This window comes from Hirundo rustica, chromosome 2 (assembly GCF_015227805.2).
Source record: "Hirundo rustica isolate bHirRus1 chromosome 2, bHirRus1.pri.v3, whole genome shotgun sequence".
Taxonomy (NCBI): domain Eukaryota; kingdom Metazoa; phylum Chordata; class Aves; order Passeriformes; family Hirundinidae; genus Hirundo; species Hirundo rustica.
Window position 1 is genome coordinate 25,497,169 of NC_053451.1, and position 19,934 is coordinate 25,517,102.

At 46.2% G+C, this 19,934-nt stretch overlaps 1 protein-coding gene across 2 annotated transcripts in view; it reads right to left on the minus strand.

Annotated features, from left to right (window-relative positions):
- Positions 1 to 19,763, minus strand: part of IGSF11 (immunoglobulin superfamily member 11) — a 104,544-nt gene extending 84,781 nt beyond the window's left edge. The window contains exon 1 of one of the 2 annotated variants that reach the window (XM_040056196.2): positions 19,687 to 19,763. In XM_040056196.2, coding sequence (XP_039912130.1) covers positions 19,687 to 19,759 — 73 coding nt within the window. In that variant the 5' untranslated portion in view covers positions 19,760 to 19,763. Of the gene's footprint in view, positions 1 to 10,157; positions 10,177 to 19,686 lie in introns of those variants that run through there. The other variant, XM_058419395.1, reaches the window with a different exon arrangement.
- Positions 19,764 to 19,934: the final 171 nt, after the last annotated feature.

A 19,934-nucleotide genomic window follows, 5' to 3' on the forward strand; every position in this document is an offset into this window, starting at 1 on the left:
AGAAGATAGAATTGCCGAATCCCTGGGGAGGTTTTCAGGGTGCTCAGTTCTTCTAGTTTTTCAGTTCCTCTGGGAAGACATGACACAGCCAGGCCCAGATTCATCCTGCCCCTCTCCTCCTGTGAGCCTCATCAGGCCAAAGGATCCCTGATAAAGGCTCCCATTTTCAGTCCCTCTGGGTAACTGCTGTCTCCCCTAGGAGAAGCTGAGAGAGCTGGTCCAGCCTGAAGCAGAAAAGGCTTGGTGGGCAGCCCATTATTGTGACTCACTCCCAATGAGTCCTTCTCCATTCAGTGCCATATGGATCCGCTTCCTCCCTTCTTCCCCCCACCCTTCAGTGCATTCCCATCCTCACCATGCTCCTTAGTCTGCAGGCACCCCTGCCTCGGTCACCTCCCTGAGCAGCTCCCTCTCTCCTTAGCATGAGGAAGGTGGCATTCATCTCCACCACCTCCAAGTATGACAAATGAAGTCTCCTGAGCAGGTAAGGGAGACACGGACCCATTCCCTGCTCCTACTGACAGCTTATGGCATCTGCAGGGGAGCTCTGGGTTTGTCCCATTCACACAAAGAAGCTGCAAGGGGTGAAAACTCTGAGGCCTTTTCCTTGATGAATTCTGTGATGCCTCTGCTGAGCATATGGATGATCACAATTGATTTTTCAAAGGCTCTTTATCTAATTCATGTAGATTGTCTCAAAGGTGACAAAAAGCATATAGATCACCTTTCTGCTGTGCTTCAATCACCCTGGCTGCAGAACATGGTGGGAAAGGCAGCATTCAAAAGAAAACATTTCCCTTTTCATATATTCAGGAACCCATCTCCCCCAAAACTTACTCTCAAAAATAGGAGAAAGGAGGGTAAAATTTTCCATGCAAAGTCAGTCTGAGCTAGAATCCAGGGACAGGAAAGTTCCAGGCAATCTCTTTCAATCCTGGCAAGATAGTAAAGTAACTCAACGCAAAGACAGGATAACAATCATAAAAATCACAGCTACTCAAGGGGCAACAACTGTAACCAGGGGGAATTTTAACAACATTTACCAAGAGTGAAATTGAGGCAAGAAAAGGTGAAAAGTATAACTAAAAATAACCAGGCATCCTTAAACACAAGCAGAATAACAAGCCTCTGATTGCAGTACCATTATTTTTTTAAATCCTGAAAATGCTGTTTGTGGCCCTAGAGAGGATCCAGGCTGGCTGTGGATTAGCCATGCCCTGGGTGCAGAGACCCAGTGGTGGCCCCCCCCAGGGTTAGCACAGCCCTAGAAGCCCATGCTCCAGCAGCATGAACAGGGCACAGCCGCTGCGAGGGACAGACCCAGCGTGCGGTGGCTGGAAGCCCGAGCGAGGCAGCTCTGCCAAGCAGGCAGTGTGCAGAGCCAGCACGGATGTGCCTGCACCCCTGAGCTGCTGCTGGTCAGGGGTACTCAAGTGCACAGCACGGAGATGCTCGAGTGACCCCGTGCTGTGCCAGCCAGGTTTGATACAGCCACTCGTGAATCAGAGTGAAGAGACCGTGCCAAAGCTCCTCTCCTGCAAAGCCAATCAGGTGCCTCTCACTGTGATCCCTGCTATGCAGGATCTGTGAGAGCTTACCTTGAGTGCTAAGCAAATGTGTGGAAGCTAGCACAGGTCTGCCACTGCATCCAGGCTGCAAAGCCCCTTTCTGACCCAGGCTCTAGGGGACACAGGGCAAATATTGAGCACGGCCCCAACTGGGCTTATTATTGGTGGAATGACCCCACCATGTTAAAAACAAACTCTTTCCAGGGGGAGCTTCCAGATGTATTTATTTGCTTTCACCTCACTACCCAGTATCTATAGAATCTGTGTGCTTCACAGTCCAGACGAGCCACTCTGCATGACCTCAGTGTAAGAGAAGCACTCTACCCTGAAAAGACATGGGGTAACATTCCCCTGCACCTCAACCTCAGGAAATCACCAACTTCATCCTTCTGCCCTAAGGCAGGATCTCCTGAAGTTCTGTCACCCTGCCAGCTGCTGGATGAACTTATTCTTAGAGGCCTTCTTCAACAGTGCAAACTCCATGCCTTCCCCAGCCAGCCTCATCCAAAAGCTGTCAACCTTTCCTCCATGTGGGAGACCTCCAAGGAAGATGCAGATCCTACCGAACCCAACGGTACATGTGGCACTGGCACCTGGGGTTAAGGTTGTGATTATTTGAGTTTCTGCTGGAGAGCATGAGCACAAAAGCAAAATGAGCCCTGGGAGCTTTAATAAACTACGTGCTAGCCTCACATGGAGAGCAGCCCATAAGATAAAGAACCTCTTCACAGAGTCTCTGAAGTCTTACACACGGTCTGTTTGTATATCTGCGCTGATGGTAGCACAGATACATCCACAGAGCACAACACACCTTTGTACATAATGACAAAGGAAAAACACTGCAGTTTTGCTTGGCTGGGCCCCAAGCCAGGGCAGTTTTACTCCCAACCTTTATCCTCATTAGATATCTTGGTTCATGGTTACAGTGATAACAGTAATACAGGACCAACATAATGTTTTTCCCTGACAGCATCCTGAAACATCCAGAGACAAGCCCTCATCATTCATTCCCTTCCTAGAGGTGGGAAAAGCAAGATCCAGGTGTGTGCACTCTCCACCGTGCAAGTGTAAAACGGGGCAGGGATCAGACACAGCCCCACACTCCTCTGCTATGTTGTGCAGACAGCACCTCCTCCTGCCACCTGCTCTCCAAGACTGGTCAGGGAACAAAAGCCTGATAACAGGCACAAAATGCAGCCCCCATGGCAAGAAAGAGCAAAAGTAATCTGAAAGACGAATGGAAAACACAGCATTGGTGGGGTGGTGTGTTTCCCCACTGGAAAAAAAAATCTGATTTTCCCCATCCAAGCCCTCAGTACAGCAAAAGAAGTAAAAAAAAAAAAAAAAAAAAATCACACAAAGCACTGCCCTGCTGCTGCTTTGCTGATGTCAACTACTGCAGAACAAAAAGGAAGAGGTTGTTCAGGCTCAACCAGCCCGCTGCCAGAAGACACCCCTCCAATCTCTCTGCATGCCGCAAAAAAAACGCAAGCTGAGACGTGGTAAAGAGCAGACCCTGCAACTTTGTACCCCATATCTATCAGTGTGCTTGTGCAATGATAACCAAAATAGCTGTGAACTCCTCCAGCGGCTTGGAGTACTGCTACCCCATCTACTCACCAAACCATCTGCAGGAGGAGGCAAGGACGTGTCGTTCTTAACCATATTCTTTGGTGCTTGTTTACTCTGTGTATTTGCATAAGTACTGACAGAATTTGAAATGAAAGCCTCTTCACGCACACATTCATATCCCCCCACCCCAGAGAGAGGATGGCTTCAGCCCCTACCACTCCCCACACTTCCAGTGGAAAAAAATGTGTGTGGGCAGGGTGGGGGGATAGTCATGAGCAGAAGTCGCGATCTGACTCTGTCAGCAGATGACTTCTATTTGCACTCGTTAGCACTGCCCTAGCGTGAGCTAACACCACCCCCTCGGGTAATTTATATTTATAAAAAAAAAATAGAAGGGGGAAAAAAAAGCCTGTATTTCTATATTTAGGAGGTTAGGATAATCGGGGTGGAAGAGCCCATCTGTTTGGCGTTCACTCCAGCTGCTATGGATGCGGAAATTTGTTTTCTTTCCTTTTGCCTTTTTCGACTTGTCCTAGCTGACTGTGAGAGAGAGACAGAGAGTGTGATGTATGGCCACAGCCATTTCGGCCTGCAACTGTGCACCATCCCATTGGAGTCACAGCAGAACCACTTGGCAGAACCAGGGGCTTTCCCACGGGAGTGTAAAATAGTAAATAATAATTATTATTGTTGTTATTATATTATATTTTTATTGATACTATTAATAAGTCTCTGTTTATAACACTAAAGACAGAACAGCACAGAAAGGCACAAGACACGATAAGACACATCTTAGACCTCAATAAAAGTCAGCTTTAAGAAGGCATCCTCCCATCTGCCACATCTTTCTTTTGGGAGATCGCCCCAAATAAAACTGAATTTCTGCGGGTTGCCAACTCGTCATCATTGGCACTAGCCACTGGATGGAGACAGAGCCACACTTCTTCTCAAACCAACCTCTTCTGCCATTTTTGTCCCAAGGCTCTATGAAAGTGAGCTAAATTCAGAAGGGGCCTTTGATCTCCCACCTTCCTGAGCTGACCAGGCTCTGGTCCCAAAATAATGAGGATGCAATCACTTCAAGGAGTCTTTTGATGCCATTCCTCTCACAGACACAAATGCCACAGCCCTTGTAGGGCATAGCATCACTGCCCTTGTAAACCTAATGCAGTGCTACTTCTTTTGCTGCTAAAGGGATTAGGACACGTGGCAGACTGTTGGGACCCTTTGCTGTTTACCTTGTTTGGTACAGGTGATTTCTTTTTAATTTCAATGTTTCAATGTTTTAATGTTCATCACTGAGGTCATAAAAGGTACCAGGGATGAGCAATAAGCCTGGATATGTTTCATGTGACTAGGCTTCTGAAAGCCTTAGAAAGTCGGTGCAATATTCAGAATTCCACTGCCAGCTTTTCCTACAGGATCCTCTCCAGCCCTGGGGCTGGAATCACAGTACAGCACATGGAGAAGGACAGGTGGGTGAGGAGCATGGATCAATAATAAGAATATGGATTGGGGAATGCATGGTCCAGGCATTCCAGAGTCGTCCCTGCAGCACACACTTCTAGTCCAGATCCAGCCCTCCTTTCTCCTGCCTGACAAACATTCCCTCACCTTCCCAACCACACAAAGCTGAAACACCCCCACTGATTTCCATGTGTAAAAGACTGGGATCTAGACCATCACCTAGAGGGCAATAAATGCATACAGAGGTCCAGAAACCCTCTGTGGAAGCAGCTCTCCTCTTACGGGTGCAAGTTCCTTGCATACAATGGACATCGATGACCACACTCGGCAGGCTCCTCTTCGTGACATGTCTGGTCTGGGGGTTTGGTGCATGGCATAGTTTGGGTGCATTTCTGATCACTGGCATGAGGAACAACACTTTACTCCTTTGACTTTCTGCTCCGAGGAGGTAATTTTAGCTCTTGCAAGTCAGCAGGGACGATTGCTCTTCCTCACCCAAAACTGACTGCCTATTTCTGTAGTTGCATCCCACACATCATCCACCACCCAGAGATGGCTCTTTCTCTTCCTAGCTTCCCAGACTACCCTCTCCTGAACTGTCTGTGGTCTTCTGTTAGCTACTTCAACTCAATAAGTCCATGGGCCCTGCAGCCCAGAAGCATTTGTTTTGTTGAGACACAAGGCCCCTGCACCTACCCTTCCTCTGACAGAAGAGCAAAGGCCTTAAACATGTTAATTTTCTTTTCAAAAGGTTATGACAAAGATGGAGAGGTGCAGGTGAGGTCCTCACTGCCATGCTCCACCCTCTGCTACACATGAGAGACCCCACACAGGTCAGCCCCAAGGCATGAACGGGAGGAAGATGAGGTCTCACTGGTTCACAGAGCCAAAAAACAACAGGAAGGCCAATGAAGTGTCACCTGTCTTACAGAGCTGGAGGGCATCTCACGCAGCTTCAGAAGCTGCTTTCCACGATGTGTACAAAAGTTGCACACAAAAATGCAGACCTTCAGCAGCTGACATTGTTGCAGCTGTTCTTTAAGATGCTAAAGTGACTCACACCTATTCCTTGCAGACACAGAGAGTTCTTCTTTCCGTGATGCATTATTTGCCTTACTTTTGTCAAGCATTATTTAATGTTTCCAAATTAACTTTTTTTAGAGAGATGACAAGCCAATAAAAGTACATGGAAAATATTCTGAAACCTGAGAAATCCTAAAAGATGAAGATATAAATAAACCAAAACTAATGGCTGAGGTTTTGTTTATTTGTTTGTTTTTCAATTCTTCATTCTATTTTCTCCAGTATTTAAGGGGGGGGGAGCACAGAATGACGTGCACGAGAAACTTCAGATAAACTGCCTTGTATTTGATGAAATCAGAAATACTGCAACTTAATTCAACATTTATATCATCACTCCCCCACACTCCCCCATCTGAAAGATGCAGTGCCTTGTAATGGCCGATGAGGAAACAAAATTCTCTTGTGTGTTTACTTTCATGAAAGATGAATTTGCTTTGTTCTCTATTTTGGTCCCTAATTTGGAAAACCGCTTAAACATATGCTGAAGTTCATAATTTGCCACCCTACCACTTATGCATCTACTCAGGAATATGCCTGAAGTCAGGCATATGCACAGCACACTGCTGACTGTGGACCTTAGAGCGTTCTGTTCATTTCTGAAGCTATTCTAATTTAGTGACGTAAATGTTCAAGGAAGTAACACATTTAGAGCAATTTTAGCACTCACTGGCAAAAGTAAGTTTTGAACTTGCCTATCCCCACAAACAGTCTGAAAAATTATTAAAAATTACTGGCTAATTCTTGATACCTTTCAGAAACTGCTTAATTCTTGCAATTACTTTGAGCTGTCAGGATAAGTGAAATATCGTGGCATGAAATTTTGCTCTGTATCAATGCTGGGCAACCAACCCTGCGGCTGAAATGCTCTCCCCCTCCTAGGAAACAGTTAAAAAAAACCAAACAACAAACCTTCTTATGAGCGTGTGGCATGTCAAATATTATTTGGTGAAGCTATTCAGTAAGTAATTTCAAATAAGTAAAATGCAAAGAAACCACAGGATGTTCACAAACAATTTTCAAATAGAAATGGAAGAGGAATTCATTAAATAAATTATTTGCTATAAATTATTCACCTACCTCTAATCTTACTACCACTTAAACTATAAAATTCATGCCATAAAAGATACAGGATTCGTGCCATAAATGATACAGGATACATAACAAGGCATCATTAACTTATGCATTTCCCAGTGCTGCTTTATTTTGACTGAACCATTATATGTGCATTATTTTATATATATATATTTATATATATATATATATATATATACACAGATGCATTAAGACAGCCTTTTGTCTTTAATAGACCTTGAGTGTAATATGTTTCTGTTTTTAAAGCTAAGCTAAGGAGACCTTGTCTGATTTTAGCCTGTAAGTTGATTTTGAGCTCCAAGGCTGAATAACTCTTCAAATCTGAGAGAATAATCCAAGCTGTACTCTGAGCAAAACCAAAATGAATGGAAGCCTTACACAGTTTGCTAATTTAATGAGGTTTCCACAACCTGGGCCCATTTCACATAAATTCACAGTGAGAGGTGGACATTCCTTTGTGTCCATCAAGCTACACGGTGAACATTTTCATAAAGGTGAAAGGGGTGAGGAGAAGCTGGAAGCTGATCGCTGGCAGGAGACAACAGTCATCTTCTGGGACCCACTGGCTCTGCACTGGATCACAGGGTCAGCAGCATCCCCACCTGAATCACTTTTCCCCTCCTGCAGCTGCAAGAGAAGTTGCCAGCTGTGCCCTGGCTATATGGCCAGAGGAACAAATTCAAAAAAAAACCCTAAAATAAGCTATGAAATTAGTTTTAGCCACGAAAACAAAATCCCAGAAAGGGTTCTCACTCATAACCAAGGATGAAGGCAGCTTTTTCTTCTTGTTTGTGTCCTGATTTGTTCTAAGTGACAGCTCTATTCCACTACTTGTTTGGTCTCCAGCAGTTGTTTTATTATTTTGTATCATAGCTGTTTACTTTTAATTAAAAGTACAATGATTGTCACTGAATTTCTCCATTTGCGGAAAACTGATACAAGTTGTAATTCTTTGGTTATGGAGAAAAAGAATAAAAAAGGATTTTTGCAGTTGTCAGAAGAATCTCTCAATTATCTCCAAAGCAAATTCTATTGCAGCGAGTTGCAATTAAATGCTACTCTTCACCATCCCTGCACACCTTTACCCCTTGGAAAGGAAAGAAGAGTTGGTTTGGCAGAGTCTCATCATCCTGGACTGACTCACAGCAGGCTCAGTCCTTGGCCCAGTAGGTGTCAGGTGCATTTGTCCAGCCCAGCACAGCACAGAGGCCCTACACACGCTATTATTACACACTGGTATTTCCACAGCACTTACAAGTGCTCAAAAAGACCCCCAGAGGAGGCAAGAGCATGGGGTCCACTCACATCAGAGACCTTGTGAGGGCTCTGGTCCCAGGTCCTGACACACAGACCTCAAAGCTAAATAAGCTTTACCACAGTAGTTTCTACATCAAACACAGGGAGAATAGCTGTGGCTCTGCTGACAGGACCGCTTCCACTCTTGCTTATTGTCAACATAAATTCACATCAGCTAGGCTGTTTAAAAAGAACCTGAGGGAATTCTGGGTTTAATTCCCATAGGTATCTTATAAATCCCAATTGTAACACACGATGCTCTATGTTTTTTTTCTATTTTCAGGATGAAGCCACACCGTGAGTAGAGAGGGGATAACGAAGAAGGGCTGCACTGGACCGGATGGAGACCAAGATTCCCTTAAGCAATGAAGAAAATACTTCCCAATGCCTGAGGACCAGACTCACTCTTCTCTACAGGAGCGCCCTGGCTAGCACATCTCCACCATGCAGGGCAAAACTCACACAGAAATACAACTTGAAGGCAGGCCAGTCATGCAGCCGACCACCCTGGGCCTCCCAAACCAGCCTTGATCTGATCCTGATCAGCCCTGGCTGATCTTGCAGCAGAATCCAGTGGGGAAGGATTTCCTCCAAAGCATCTTCAAGGCACAGATTGTTCTAGATTGCCACCAGTGTCACAGTGCACCCAGCAGGTGAACAGGCAGCCAACTGGAGGCAAGGAGGACAGATAACTTGCACGCACCATCCCCTCACCAGTGACCCCAGGGCCACCCCCCTGGGGGTCCTGTGCACAATATTCATCATGAAGGTGGTCAAGACAAGGATGAGGGAAGAATCACATTTGATTCAGTCACTGCAGATTTTCTGTGAAGACTCAGAATCGATAACCACCCATGACCACTGCCATGAAAACTCAGGATGAAAAGTACTCAGCAGGCCACTGATTAAATCAGTGAAGAGGCAGCACTGTCCAGTGGAGAAGGCATGGGCTGGCAGTCAGGAGATGCAGGCTCCAACCCCACACTGGCCACGGGAATCCTGCATGACCATGGCAGAGGCACTCCCCGTCTCTGGGCCTCAGTTCTCCCCATCAGCAGCATGGTGATCTAGATAATGTGGCTTTTACCTGAGTCAGTGAAGAGAAAGATTATACAAGGATTAGCATTAAAAAAGTGGGTGGGCAGAGCACAGCATAGATATGAAGGGTTCTGAAAAATACATGGGCCTCTGTCTTCATGCTCCTCATCGCTTTCCACAAAGTGGTTACTAAAAGCAAAAATGGTATGCTCTCCCTACAAAGGCAGCACACAGCAGACACATATTTTTAGATCACTGTGAAACAAATACTGACTTTTGTCCAAGGTAGGAAAAAAGTATCCCGTGCTGCAGAGAGGGAGAATGACAAAGACCACTGAAGTCACCCTGAAGCAAGGAAAAGAAAAGAATTCAGACCTCTGGGACAGATTCAGCTCTGGTATAAACACTGATGTTAGCCATATTCAAGAAGGTCAGGAATAAATGACAAAGCTCTCACAAGCCTGACCTGGAGGTCCATGAGGTGCTAGATGTATACAGGACAAGCACTCATCTTCCTGCATGTCAAACGAGTAATTGCAAACCCCTAAATAAATGGTAGGACACTGCAGCAGAAACAACCCTCAGGAAGGACAGGACAGAACACCTTTTCAGTCATTTTATTTTGCAGCTTTTTCGGCTTGCAGAACTATCCCCCCTTGCTCAACTGAGGATGACACATGCTGCCTTTCTTCTCCCAGGAGACATCAATCTGTCACTAGGGCTACTCTCTCGACGCTACCCCCCAACATGTATTTTCTACCCCTTCTGCTTGCTCGGAGCACAGAAATGACAGCACAGAAACCCAGCGGCAGCAGGTGGGAATGGAGCCCACATCCCCTAATCCCAGTGCTCACAGCCAAAAAAAAAAAAAAAAAAAAAAAAAAACCCAAAAAACACCCAAAAAGGAAAAAGCAAAAAATAAAAAAATAAAGAGCTCCCCTGATCCCTGCTTTGTCCCTTACATGCATAGCATCACTGCTGCTGAACTGCAGCCTCGGCGAAAGGAAAGAAAGAGGCCCAAAAGGCAGCTAGGAAACCCACCGTCCATTGGCTTCCCTCCACACGAGGCGATCGGACTCCTTCTGCTGCAGTGACTTGGCAAGCACACCTCGCTCTGACTCAGCACCTCGCCGGCACCTCCTGTCAATTACTCCCACAAACTGCTGACGCCGGAAGGGCTGTTTGCAATTAGGATGCAACACAAGCCGGTGGCGGTGGGATGCCTCAGCTCCCCCTCTTCACCTGCAGCGCTCCCCTCGCTGTGAGCCCTCTGGCTCAGCGCTGGAGCTCCCAGCGAGGTGAAGCTGGGGGGTGACAGGGCACGTAGTGCAGGAGGGGTGGAGGATGGGGACCACGGGGGTGGGGGAAGCCTGCCTGTGCTGTACCTGTTCTGTATATAAACAGGACTGCTGTCAACGCAGCAGCTGAAATGCAGTCTTGCAAAAGGAAAAAAAAAAAAAAAAAAAAAAAAAAAAAATCAAAAGAGCCACGGGGAATAAGGGCGAGAGCAGCGAGAATACATGAAACTATGCAAAAAAGCTGCTGTAGAGCTAGCACAGAGCATTCCCCGAAGAACAAGCAAAGCTCAGCCTTGCTGCAACTCCGTGCAGCTGAGAAACACAAGCCTGCTCTCCGTGTCCGAGGCATTTCCAGCACAGGAGAGAGAGGCGCTGATTGCGGATGAGTCCCGTAATAAGGGCCCAGGGCGCACCAGCTGTTTCAGGGGCAAAAGGAAGGGCTGCCCTTGACAAGCCAAGGACATGACGATTCTGCAGACAGACTGAGGCCATTCTGTCCCTCTGCCAAGTAGCCAAGGTCCTCCCAGCCTCTCCGAGTCACTAGCTCACACAGCCAGAAAGCCAAGCAGGTCTGCACACGAGCAGCTCCACAAACCAGTGGTTTGTTCAGGCAACAAACCCCATCAAAGAGTGAAGATCAACCACGCAGTTAATTATGGAAGCAGCCCAGAAATCGCACAAGCTTAGCAGTGCCCTGCAGAAGCCCTCCATCGCTTTCTGGTTCACTAAAGCAACCCATCTTCCACCCATTCCTGTCCCCTTTCCCAGGGGTCATGGGGAGCTCCAGGCCCCCTTCACTGGCACAGGCAGTGAGAGGCAGCAGAGTGAGTGATGCATTCCTTGCAGGAGCACCCAGGGACCTTTTAACCAAGAAGCAGGGCTGTGTTTGCTGAGGTATCACCTCTAAACCTAACATTTCAGAGCGCAGCTAATGCTGATAGACCACACGGGAGCACAGGTCAGAGAGGGTGGTGTGGAGCTGGAGAAAAAAACTACAAGAAGCACTTCAGGTTTGAGGCAGTGAACCAGCCCCTACAACGCGATGCAACAACCTCTTTATACAGCCATACCAACCAACACAGTGTCCAACATGCCTCGCAGTCTGTGCACCCACAGCTGCAGGATTCATCACAGACTCATGCCCTGCCTGGAAATCCAGTGTGGGTAAAGAGGCAGAGACATCAAACTGCCAGGTGGGTGAAACGCAAATCTCATCTAGATAGCCAAGGCCGAAGAGGAAGAAAAGGTAACTAAAAAACAAATCTCACTATTTCCCAGTATTTCCCAGTGGCCTCCTGATCAGGTAAGGAATATCTACTGCACAGTGTGCAGTGAGAGCAAAGGAACAAAGTCAAAGAAAACAGAAAAAAATAGTGACTCCAGCAACATGTGCAGGAATTAGCTAAGGGCCACAGCAGGCTACTGTGACTCTGAATTCTGCAGCATCTAAAAGAGCATAGGCAGGACTTGGAACAACCTGTCCCAGCACCCTTAAAAGCAAAAACACTGCAATTGATACAAAGACACAAAGTAACTGTGACTGCTACGTGGTCATATTTAACATTCCTATGAGAAAAACAGTAGCAGAACTTTGCATTGTGCCTCTTATATTTAGAAAAAAAAAAAAAAAAAAAAAAAATTAAAAGCAGAAACGTCAAAACCGCCTAAATCCAAAAGCGGGGGAACTGAAGTTGTTACACTGTATGGTGGTGTGTTGAAGCAATCTCAGAATCATCCCCAGAAAGGTACTCGGTGCCCTAGACAAAAAACTGCTGGGAAGCAGGAGAGCACATTGCATGGCCAAACAAAAGGAACAAGAAGTGATTCAGTCTAAACAGTTGTTTCATAAAATGGTAGCTATGACTGAGAGCAAACTGAAGGTCACCTGCAAAAGCCAAAACCCAAACACTTCAGTACATTTAAGGGACAAGTCCAGAAGAGCAGAATAGCTGAAGAAAGACATTTCCCAAGTGGCTGTAACTGCTAGCAAAGACAAGCAAGCCCTGGGCAGGTCAGGTAGTTCTTGAAGTTAGCATGCTTTCCATAAGAGAGGCTACAGGCTAACCTGGAAGTGGCAGCAGGGCTTGGTTAAACCAGCCTGATACCCTAAGCCCCTAAAAGTACACAACAAGAGACAAACCAGCTTGATCTCTACTCAGGGTAACTTGTGGCCCTGCAATCCACTCTAATTTTGGATGGAAAAGGACAGGACTAAGTAATTAATTTTCTGTCACTTCAAAGTGCACCTGCTAAACTGTTCTGGGCAGGATGCCAGTTCAGTGCCAGACCTGTCCCCTGCCTGCCTGGCATTGGAACTCCCCCCTTGCCTTGCCCCCAGGGAGGCTCAGGCCAGCTGAGGTCAGGCTGAGTCCGGAGCTGCTGTCCCACTCTTCAGTGCCCAGGCTCAGAGGCGTGGGACCCCCTCTCCCCCTGTCCTCGCTCTGGCCCTGATTAAAAGGGATTACCCCCAGGTTTCTAACTAGTTCTGGGGTGGTTTAATCTATTCCTTAATATCTGGAAGAGAGACAGGAAGCTGGCAAAGTGATTTGGGCTGGCTGAGACAAAAGAAGATTGAGAGAGACTTCCAAGGGATCTGACAAAGCTCAGCAAGTGGGCAGCATAATGCAAGATGAAATTCAACATTACCAAACAGACAGTAATAAGAACTTGAGAGAATAATCTGAACTACTCATATACCATGGGGCTCTAATTCAAATGTAATCGCTTGAGAAAAATATCTTGGTATCACTGTGAATGGCTCAATGAAAACATCTGTTCAACATACAACGGTGGTCAAAGAAGCCAGCAAGCTGTCAGGGTGTCTAAAGGGAGAGGCTGAAAGAAGGAAGTATTCTAATGCCACCATGAACACTGAAAGTGAACACCCTCAGCTGGAATTGCTGTGGTTACTTCTGCATGGCACATTTGAAAACGCAGAAGGTAGAGAAAGGTTCGTCAAAGAAACTTACTGGTCAAGCACTGTTAAAATTGGGACAATTTAACTTGGAGAGGAGTTAAATAGAAAGAACTTACCAAATGAGAATGAGGAAGTGAAACAGGTACTTCTCTGTGGGTTTTGTTTGCTTGTGGGCTTTTTGTGTTCATTTGTTTTTCCAAGAGAAAAAAAGAAAGGTTGTTCAGCATAACTGAAGAGCAGGAAACATGACTAGATGTAAGGAAAACATTGTCATTTTCCTTTTCTGTTTTTTTACTTTTTCTGCTTCTTCTAAACACAGCCAATAATTAACTACCAGGAATGATTAGCCCATGTTACAGTTAAGTCAAGAGCTCAGCAGAAATCACAGAGGCCCATGCATTTATAGGGATACTGGGAACATCCACAGATATGTCAGGTAAACCAAAACAAAAAAAACCCAACAAAAACGAGAATGAAAAAAAGCATAACATCACTATACCCTCATGCTTCCAGACGTTAGCCAACTTCTAATTAGTGGGGATTAGGAAGTAATCCCCCCAGTGGGCCTGCAGAGAGGGTGTGCCAGCCCACTTGCTCCTGGCAGAGGCTGATGCTGTGCTGGGCAGAGGGAGAGCTGAGCCTGCAGCCCACCCGCAGCCCCTGTGCCGGGGGGCCCAAGGGCTTGGTGTCCAGGGCTATTGGACACCCACCCTGCCAGACTCCAGCTGAGGACACTGCACCAGGGGGCTCCGTTAGCCCAGCTCAGCCTGGCCCCTGGCTAGGCGGGAGTTTTACGTCTGCTGCTTTGCAGGTGTGGGGGGGTTAGCCTGAGGAAGGGGAGGAGATGGATGCTCTATTCGCTCTGCATGGGTAGAAGGAATACACATGACTTAATTCGTTTTATGGCAAGGAAGTGAAGTGTGGACATACCCTAATATTAAGAGAAAATTGGGTAGTGTAGGCATCGAAGTCTGGAGCAATATACACACCAGCCTACTCCTAGGGCAACCTGTAGCACAGACAGGACACCAGACTCCTCTTTGCTAAATGTTTGGCACCAATTTTTTGCTGAGGAGGTTTTGGCACCTCCCATTGGAGCATCCAGATTTGGCCATGGCAGCAGAGACCAGCGGGCTGACCTGGCCCAGGACTGCTCAGACAGACTGCTGCAGAAATGCACCCCAGATTATAAGCAGGGTGTCACTGCCTTCCTACAAACAACACTCCTGGCTTCAGCATTCCAGGTGAAATCAAAGCACAGAGGTAACTAAGCGGAGTTCAGATGCTGGCTTTCTCCTATTGATGCTTGTGAAGCAGAAGCCCATGTTCCCATAGCTAGGTTGGCTCATGAGAGTATGAGAAAATAAATGCACAAGCTTTTGTCCCTGAGTAAGTGATCTGATCAGCCTAATACCAAAATTACACTTGAAATTAGCTTCATGCAGAGATGCAAATGTACAAGTACTGCTATGCTGCCAGGAGGAGAGCTCTGGCTCTGCACACGCACGAATAACAAGGGACTGAGCCCAACCTGCTAGTCCTGTTCTGATTTCTCCAGTGACTGTTCCAGAAGGGGAAACAAATATTAACAAATATTTGCTGTATTTCTTAAATAGATTGACTCCTTCAGTACAGTACTCTACAGCACAATAAATAAGGAAAGGACAAGAGCAGTTGTACACACATCTGAGTGTACATGGCATTTGCATACATGTGTCAAGATGGCAAAAATAATGGGCAGAGGCTGTGCACAGGTACCACCAACTGCTGCGAGTTGGTTTTTATCACTGCTGCCCTGTAGAAATAAAAAGCAGCAGCAGCCACTAAAGTTTTACCGAAGTTACTGCCACTAAACCAAAACTTATCAAACACGGGATGCTTTGTAAAATCAAAACTGTGTTTTAAAAGAAAAACAGTGGGGGGCAAAGTCAAAAATACATCCAACTTAAGCATCTTTGGGATGAAAAATGGTGACTTTTCACATCAAAATATCTTTTTGCTTAGGGTACCTCCTTGTATTATATCTCTCAAAAAATTCCTTTCAAAACCATCAAAGCATTTAACTTCTACTTCCATTTAAAATGAAGCCAAATTCCTCAATGTGGACAAAATAGAGCAGCCCAGCTCAAGCAGTGGGGGAAAAAAAAAAAAAAAAAGGAAAAAAAAAAAAAAGGCAGAAGCCAGGACACAAGTGACTTCCAAAACCAAAGAGATGAAAACTTATAAAACAAACAAACAAAAAACCAAAACAAAACCAAAACAAACAAAAAATACCCTTGAAAGTTCACAGTGCACAGATAAAAATGTTGTGCTTTCTCCCTGGTGCACAGGACATGAAACAGTTGCAAGAATAAAGTAGGGAGGCATATGACCAGAAGCCCTGTAATTGTGACTTCTCTAAAGGAGAGCCTGGGTAAATGTCCTACCTGACAGCAAGAAAATCACTTCATCTCTGCACACATCAGTTTTCCGTGCTATAAATCAAACTGACTGCCTGCACAAAGTAAGTTTGGGGACTCTCAATTAGGTAATGCTCATAAATAACTGTGCAAACACAAGGCAGTAATAACTGGAGAACTGTCTTTGTTACACTGCTGTCTGTTAAACAACCAGGAGCTAAATTTTTCTCTGAACACTTACAAAAGGGAAGGCAGCATTAATGCTCTACAAGGAGGAAACTACAAAGAACAGATTTTCAGTGCATGCACTTCTCCTTGAAATAAACTGTGTTAAAAGCACTTTACTTAAAAAGCATGATGATAGTAGCATCCTGCTAAATATAGATGACTCACCACAATTTAGTAGTGAACATCCCTAAAGAGGACCATTACATTATTGCTTAACCTGCTGCATAAATTTAAGCATCCTCCTGTGGTTACAGTTTGTTCCAAAACACTCAAGACTACCAGCATCCACTGACCTTCAGTGGGTCACGAGGCCTCTCTCAGTCTTTCTTTCTCCATCTGTATTATTGGTACAAGAATAAAAACACTGCTCCCCCATGAAGGCAGGAAAAATAATTCCTAAGTTTCCTAAGTTAAAGAGTTGTTTATACCATACTTTGTATATCCATATTACTACTGAGCAGCTAAATATAGCTGCTCCTGAGGCATTCTGATATCCCTTGAGAACAGAATCTTATAAAAAGAAAATTGCAGTTTAGGCAATACTGAAGGAACAGAGAGAAAGAATCGGTTTCCAAAATAAGGGAATGATGCCCACTTCAGAAAGAAGTAGTTAATGCATCTGTGCCTACCACTGGGGACCAAGGTCAGGTCCCGAGCAAAATGATTTATCTACACGTCACAAAACCACACAGCTTGACACAAATGGCAATCTGTTCCAAAAAAACTGCAAAAGCGTGGAAGGGCAAGGGACTGGCACAGTACTCCCTTTCTAGGGCTGAGGACCTGGTGCAAGGCTGGAAAGCAGGGGTGTGTAGGACAAGGGTGCTGCAAGGCCAAAAGAGTTTCAGCTGTGAGAACCTCAGACTGACTGGAGGGCGACTCCAAAAAGTCATGTGAGGAGTTGTAGTCCTGCCGCTGCATTAATCCGCTACAGCCAGGCACCCTCACCCCCTGGTCTTGCAAGGTCCATCTGCAGTGGACTGTAACACACTGAAATCTCACCTGTTGCAATTCTGTGTCACAGGATCCAAACACCGTGCAGCTAAAAAACACGTCAGTTCTGCACTCTGAGTGTACCCGATGTGTGATTTCTACCACATTTGACAATTTGCAGGATGCTATTTCTGGAGACGCGGGAGGATTGATTAGCAATCCCAGGTTTGGTTTCAAAGCTCTAAAGAGAACTCCCTCCTATCTTTCCCTAAATTTCTCCTGGGAAAATATTATTTCCACAAAAAAACATTACACTTACAATGTTTTAGAGGGAAAACATAGATGCTGCCCTTGGCCCAAGATCATTAAACGTGGATAAAATAGCACCAGTTACAAAGAATCATTATTACTCTACAAACTGCAAAACAACGGAAGAAAATGGCACTATAATAATTGATTTAAATATCACTATGAAGTTTAATTTATTTTATTGTAGGTATAAAGGGAGAAAATGATGGAATGACCTCCAAGGTATTTTTTTCCCCCCAAGAACTTTCATTTTTTTGGTATTAAGTATTTTGCCTGATTATACAGTCTTACAGTTTCAGATCCTTTTACATTTAAATCCTACTTTTAATTTAGGCATCACATTGCACATGGCCCCTCATTTTTTTTTCTGTCTTCTAAATCAGTCTAAAATCTCAAAAAAGGGGAAAAAATTTTTAAAAATCACTCTTCCTAACCATACTTGGCAGCCCAGAGCAAAAACACCCTTACTAATCTTCTGCGAATGTTGTTTAGAAAAAACTCTCCCAATTTAATTTCAGCTTTCCTGGGTGTATGTCTGTTCCTTATCCCTTACAGTGTTTTCTTTTCGAGCTTGAGAACCACTGAAAATATGGCCATGCTGTGTACCACAGAAATAACTGTGTACCACCGCTATTTTCATCTACCACCATCTTCTAGAGACTTTTCCTACGACAAAATGAAAAATGCCAAGCTTGAGATACACGTGTTTCATTCAGATAATCATGAAGACTTAAAGGAAAGTGCAAGAAAAACCATTACACTATTGCAGATAAATATTTCACAGAAAAGCATGTTTCCACACCTAGTTGTCTCCAGTGTCATTGTCCCCATGTGCCCTCAACCAAAAAAAAAAAGAAAAAAAAAAATATTGAGTCAATCTTTTGCTTAAAAGGATAATCAAATACCCCTTTAATTTTGACCTTATATCTGATTATTATTGTATGTTTTTGCAGTGATTATCACATCAACAGAAGCACTTCACCACTTATATGCCTCTAACTGGAGCAAGCCCAGTAACTCTATAGATATTTACACCTTTGCAATGTCTGCAGACAAAAAAAAATGTTGCATTGAGAGTCTGAAGATAATTGAACTTGCTTTCCAAACTGGGAAAAGGACAAAAACCAAATCAATAGTGTGAAGTATGAAAGCTGAGATTATTTCTTTCAACTCAATGCTAATACACGTTATAATTTTTCCATAATTCATCTCTTTGAAATCATCAGGTGCAATTTTCAGTTAATGCATGAGACTCAGACTCCCAAGCGTTTTCTAAGGACAGGAACGCAGGGTGCACTTGAGGCTGAGGCATTTGTGAAAAGTTCATTTATCCATCACAAGACTTGTTTCTAAACAGGTCCTCGGTAGAGGGGAAAGCCTGCTGTGCCTCGCAGGGCAGTGACAGCTAGACACAGCTACCCAACCAGCAGACTCCACCCAGATCCCGACTGTGAGGACGTTTCATCTAGACCTTGCTGAGACATCCCTGGTCTCCTCAGGGGAGATCCCGTCATTTCATACTGTCTTCCCGGTGTCTCGGGGACCTCTTGCAGCAGGTTTCCCAAATTCCCAGCAGTGAAGGTGGCCCAGCTGTCTCAAAGCTGTGGGCTGCTCACTGCTGAGAAGAGCTCTACAAAACTGCTTAGCGAGTATCTGCATTAAAGGGCAGACCTTGAGAAAATTGCCATGTGGACCTCTGTAAACCACAACCGAGCAGGCAGGCTGCTCTGAAGTTCAGCATCACTTGAAAGGAGGCATTGCCACCTGATCAACAGATGAGTCCGAACATCTTGCACTTGGTAGTTTCTTGTGCTGCCCTTAATGCAGCACCTCCCGGAGCTCCCCGGCAATGCAATAAGTGATGAGAGTAGAATCTGTCGCACGCAATTTTTTTCCTCTCCGCACAGAGACCGGGGAACACACCTTATTTCGGAAGGGCCGTAGGGGGCGGGAGGTGGTGGAGTCTCCACGTCCCCGGGGGCAGGCACGTATCCTACAGCTGAAGCGGTGCGCCGTGTGCCTGGGAGGAGGGGGCAGAGGAGAGGATGGGGGGGACACGGGAGGCTCCGAGCAGCCCGTCACCATCTCTGCGGAAAGTTCCCTGCTGCCTCAGGGCCTGAGGGATAGACCAGAGTTTTCCGCACAGGTGAGCTTACCGAGGGGCTAGGCCCAGACAACCGAGCCTAACGTGAAGCCCAGTTTAAAGCAAGTTTTACCGTAAAGCCCCTTAAAAAAAAAAATTAAAATAAAATATGTATACATAAGAACAGTAGGAAGGATGGTGCAGCGGAGGCAGCAGGAGGAGACGAGCAGAGCAGCGCTCCTTCCCCACGCCTGCCTGCCAAAGCGCTCGCCCGCCGCCGCATTCCCGAGCATCACCGGCGGGACCGCAACCAAAACTTCCCCACGCGCGGGGCACGGCCGCGGCCCCAGGGCGATGCCCCGCGCGCGGGTGCCGCGCCCCGCTCCGCCCGTGCGGCACTCACCTCTCAGGGCCAGGAGCGCGGCCAGGGCTGCCGGCGCCCACCTCCCGCCGTCGCCGGGGCGCCGCCGCGTCATGCCGGGCCGGGCCAGGGGCGCGGAGCGGGCCGCCGAGCCCTGCCTTTCCCCGCCGCCGCAGGTGCCGCCGCCGCCGGTGCCGCCGCCGTCCCGGGACCGCCCGCTCGCGGCGAGGCTCCGCCGTGCCCCGAGCCCCGGTCGCCCGGGGAGGGCGGCAGGCGCGGCGGCCGGAGCG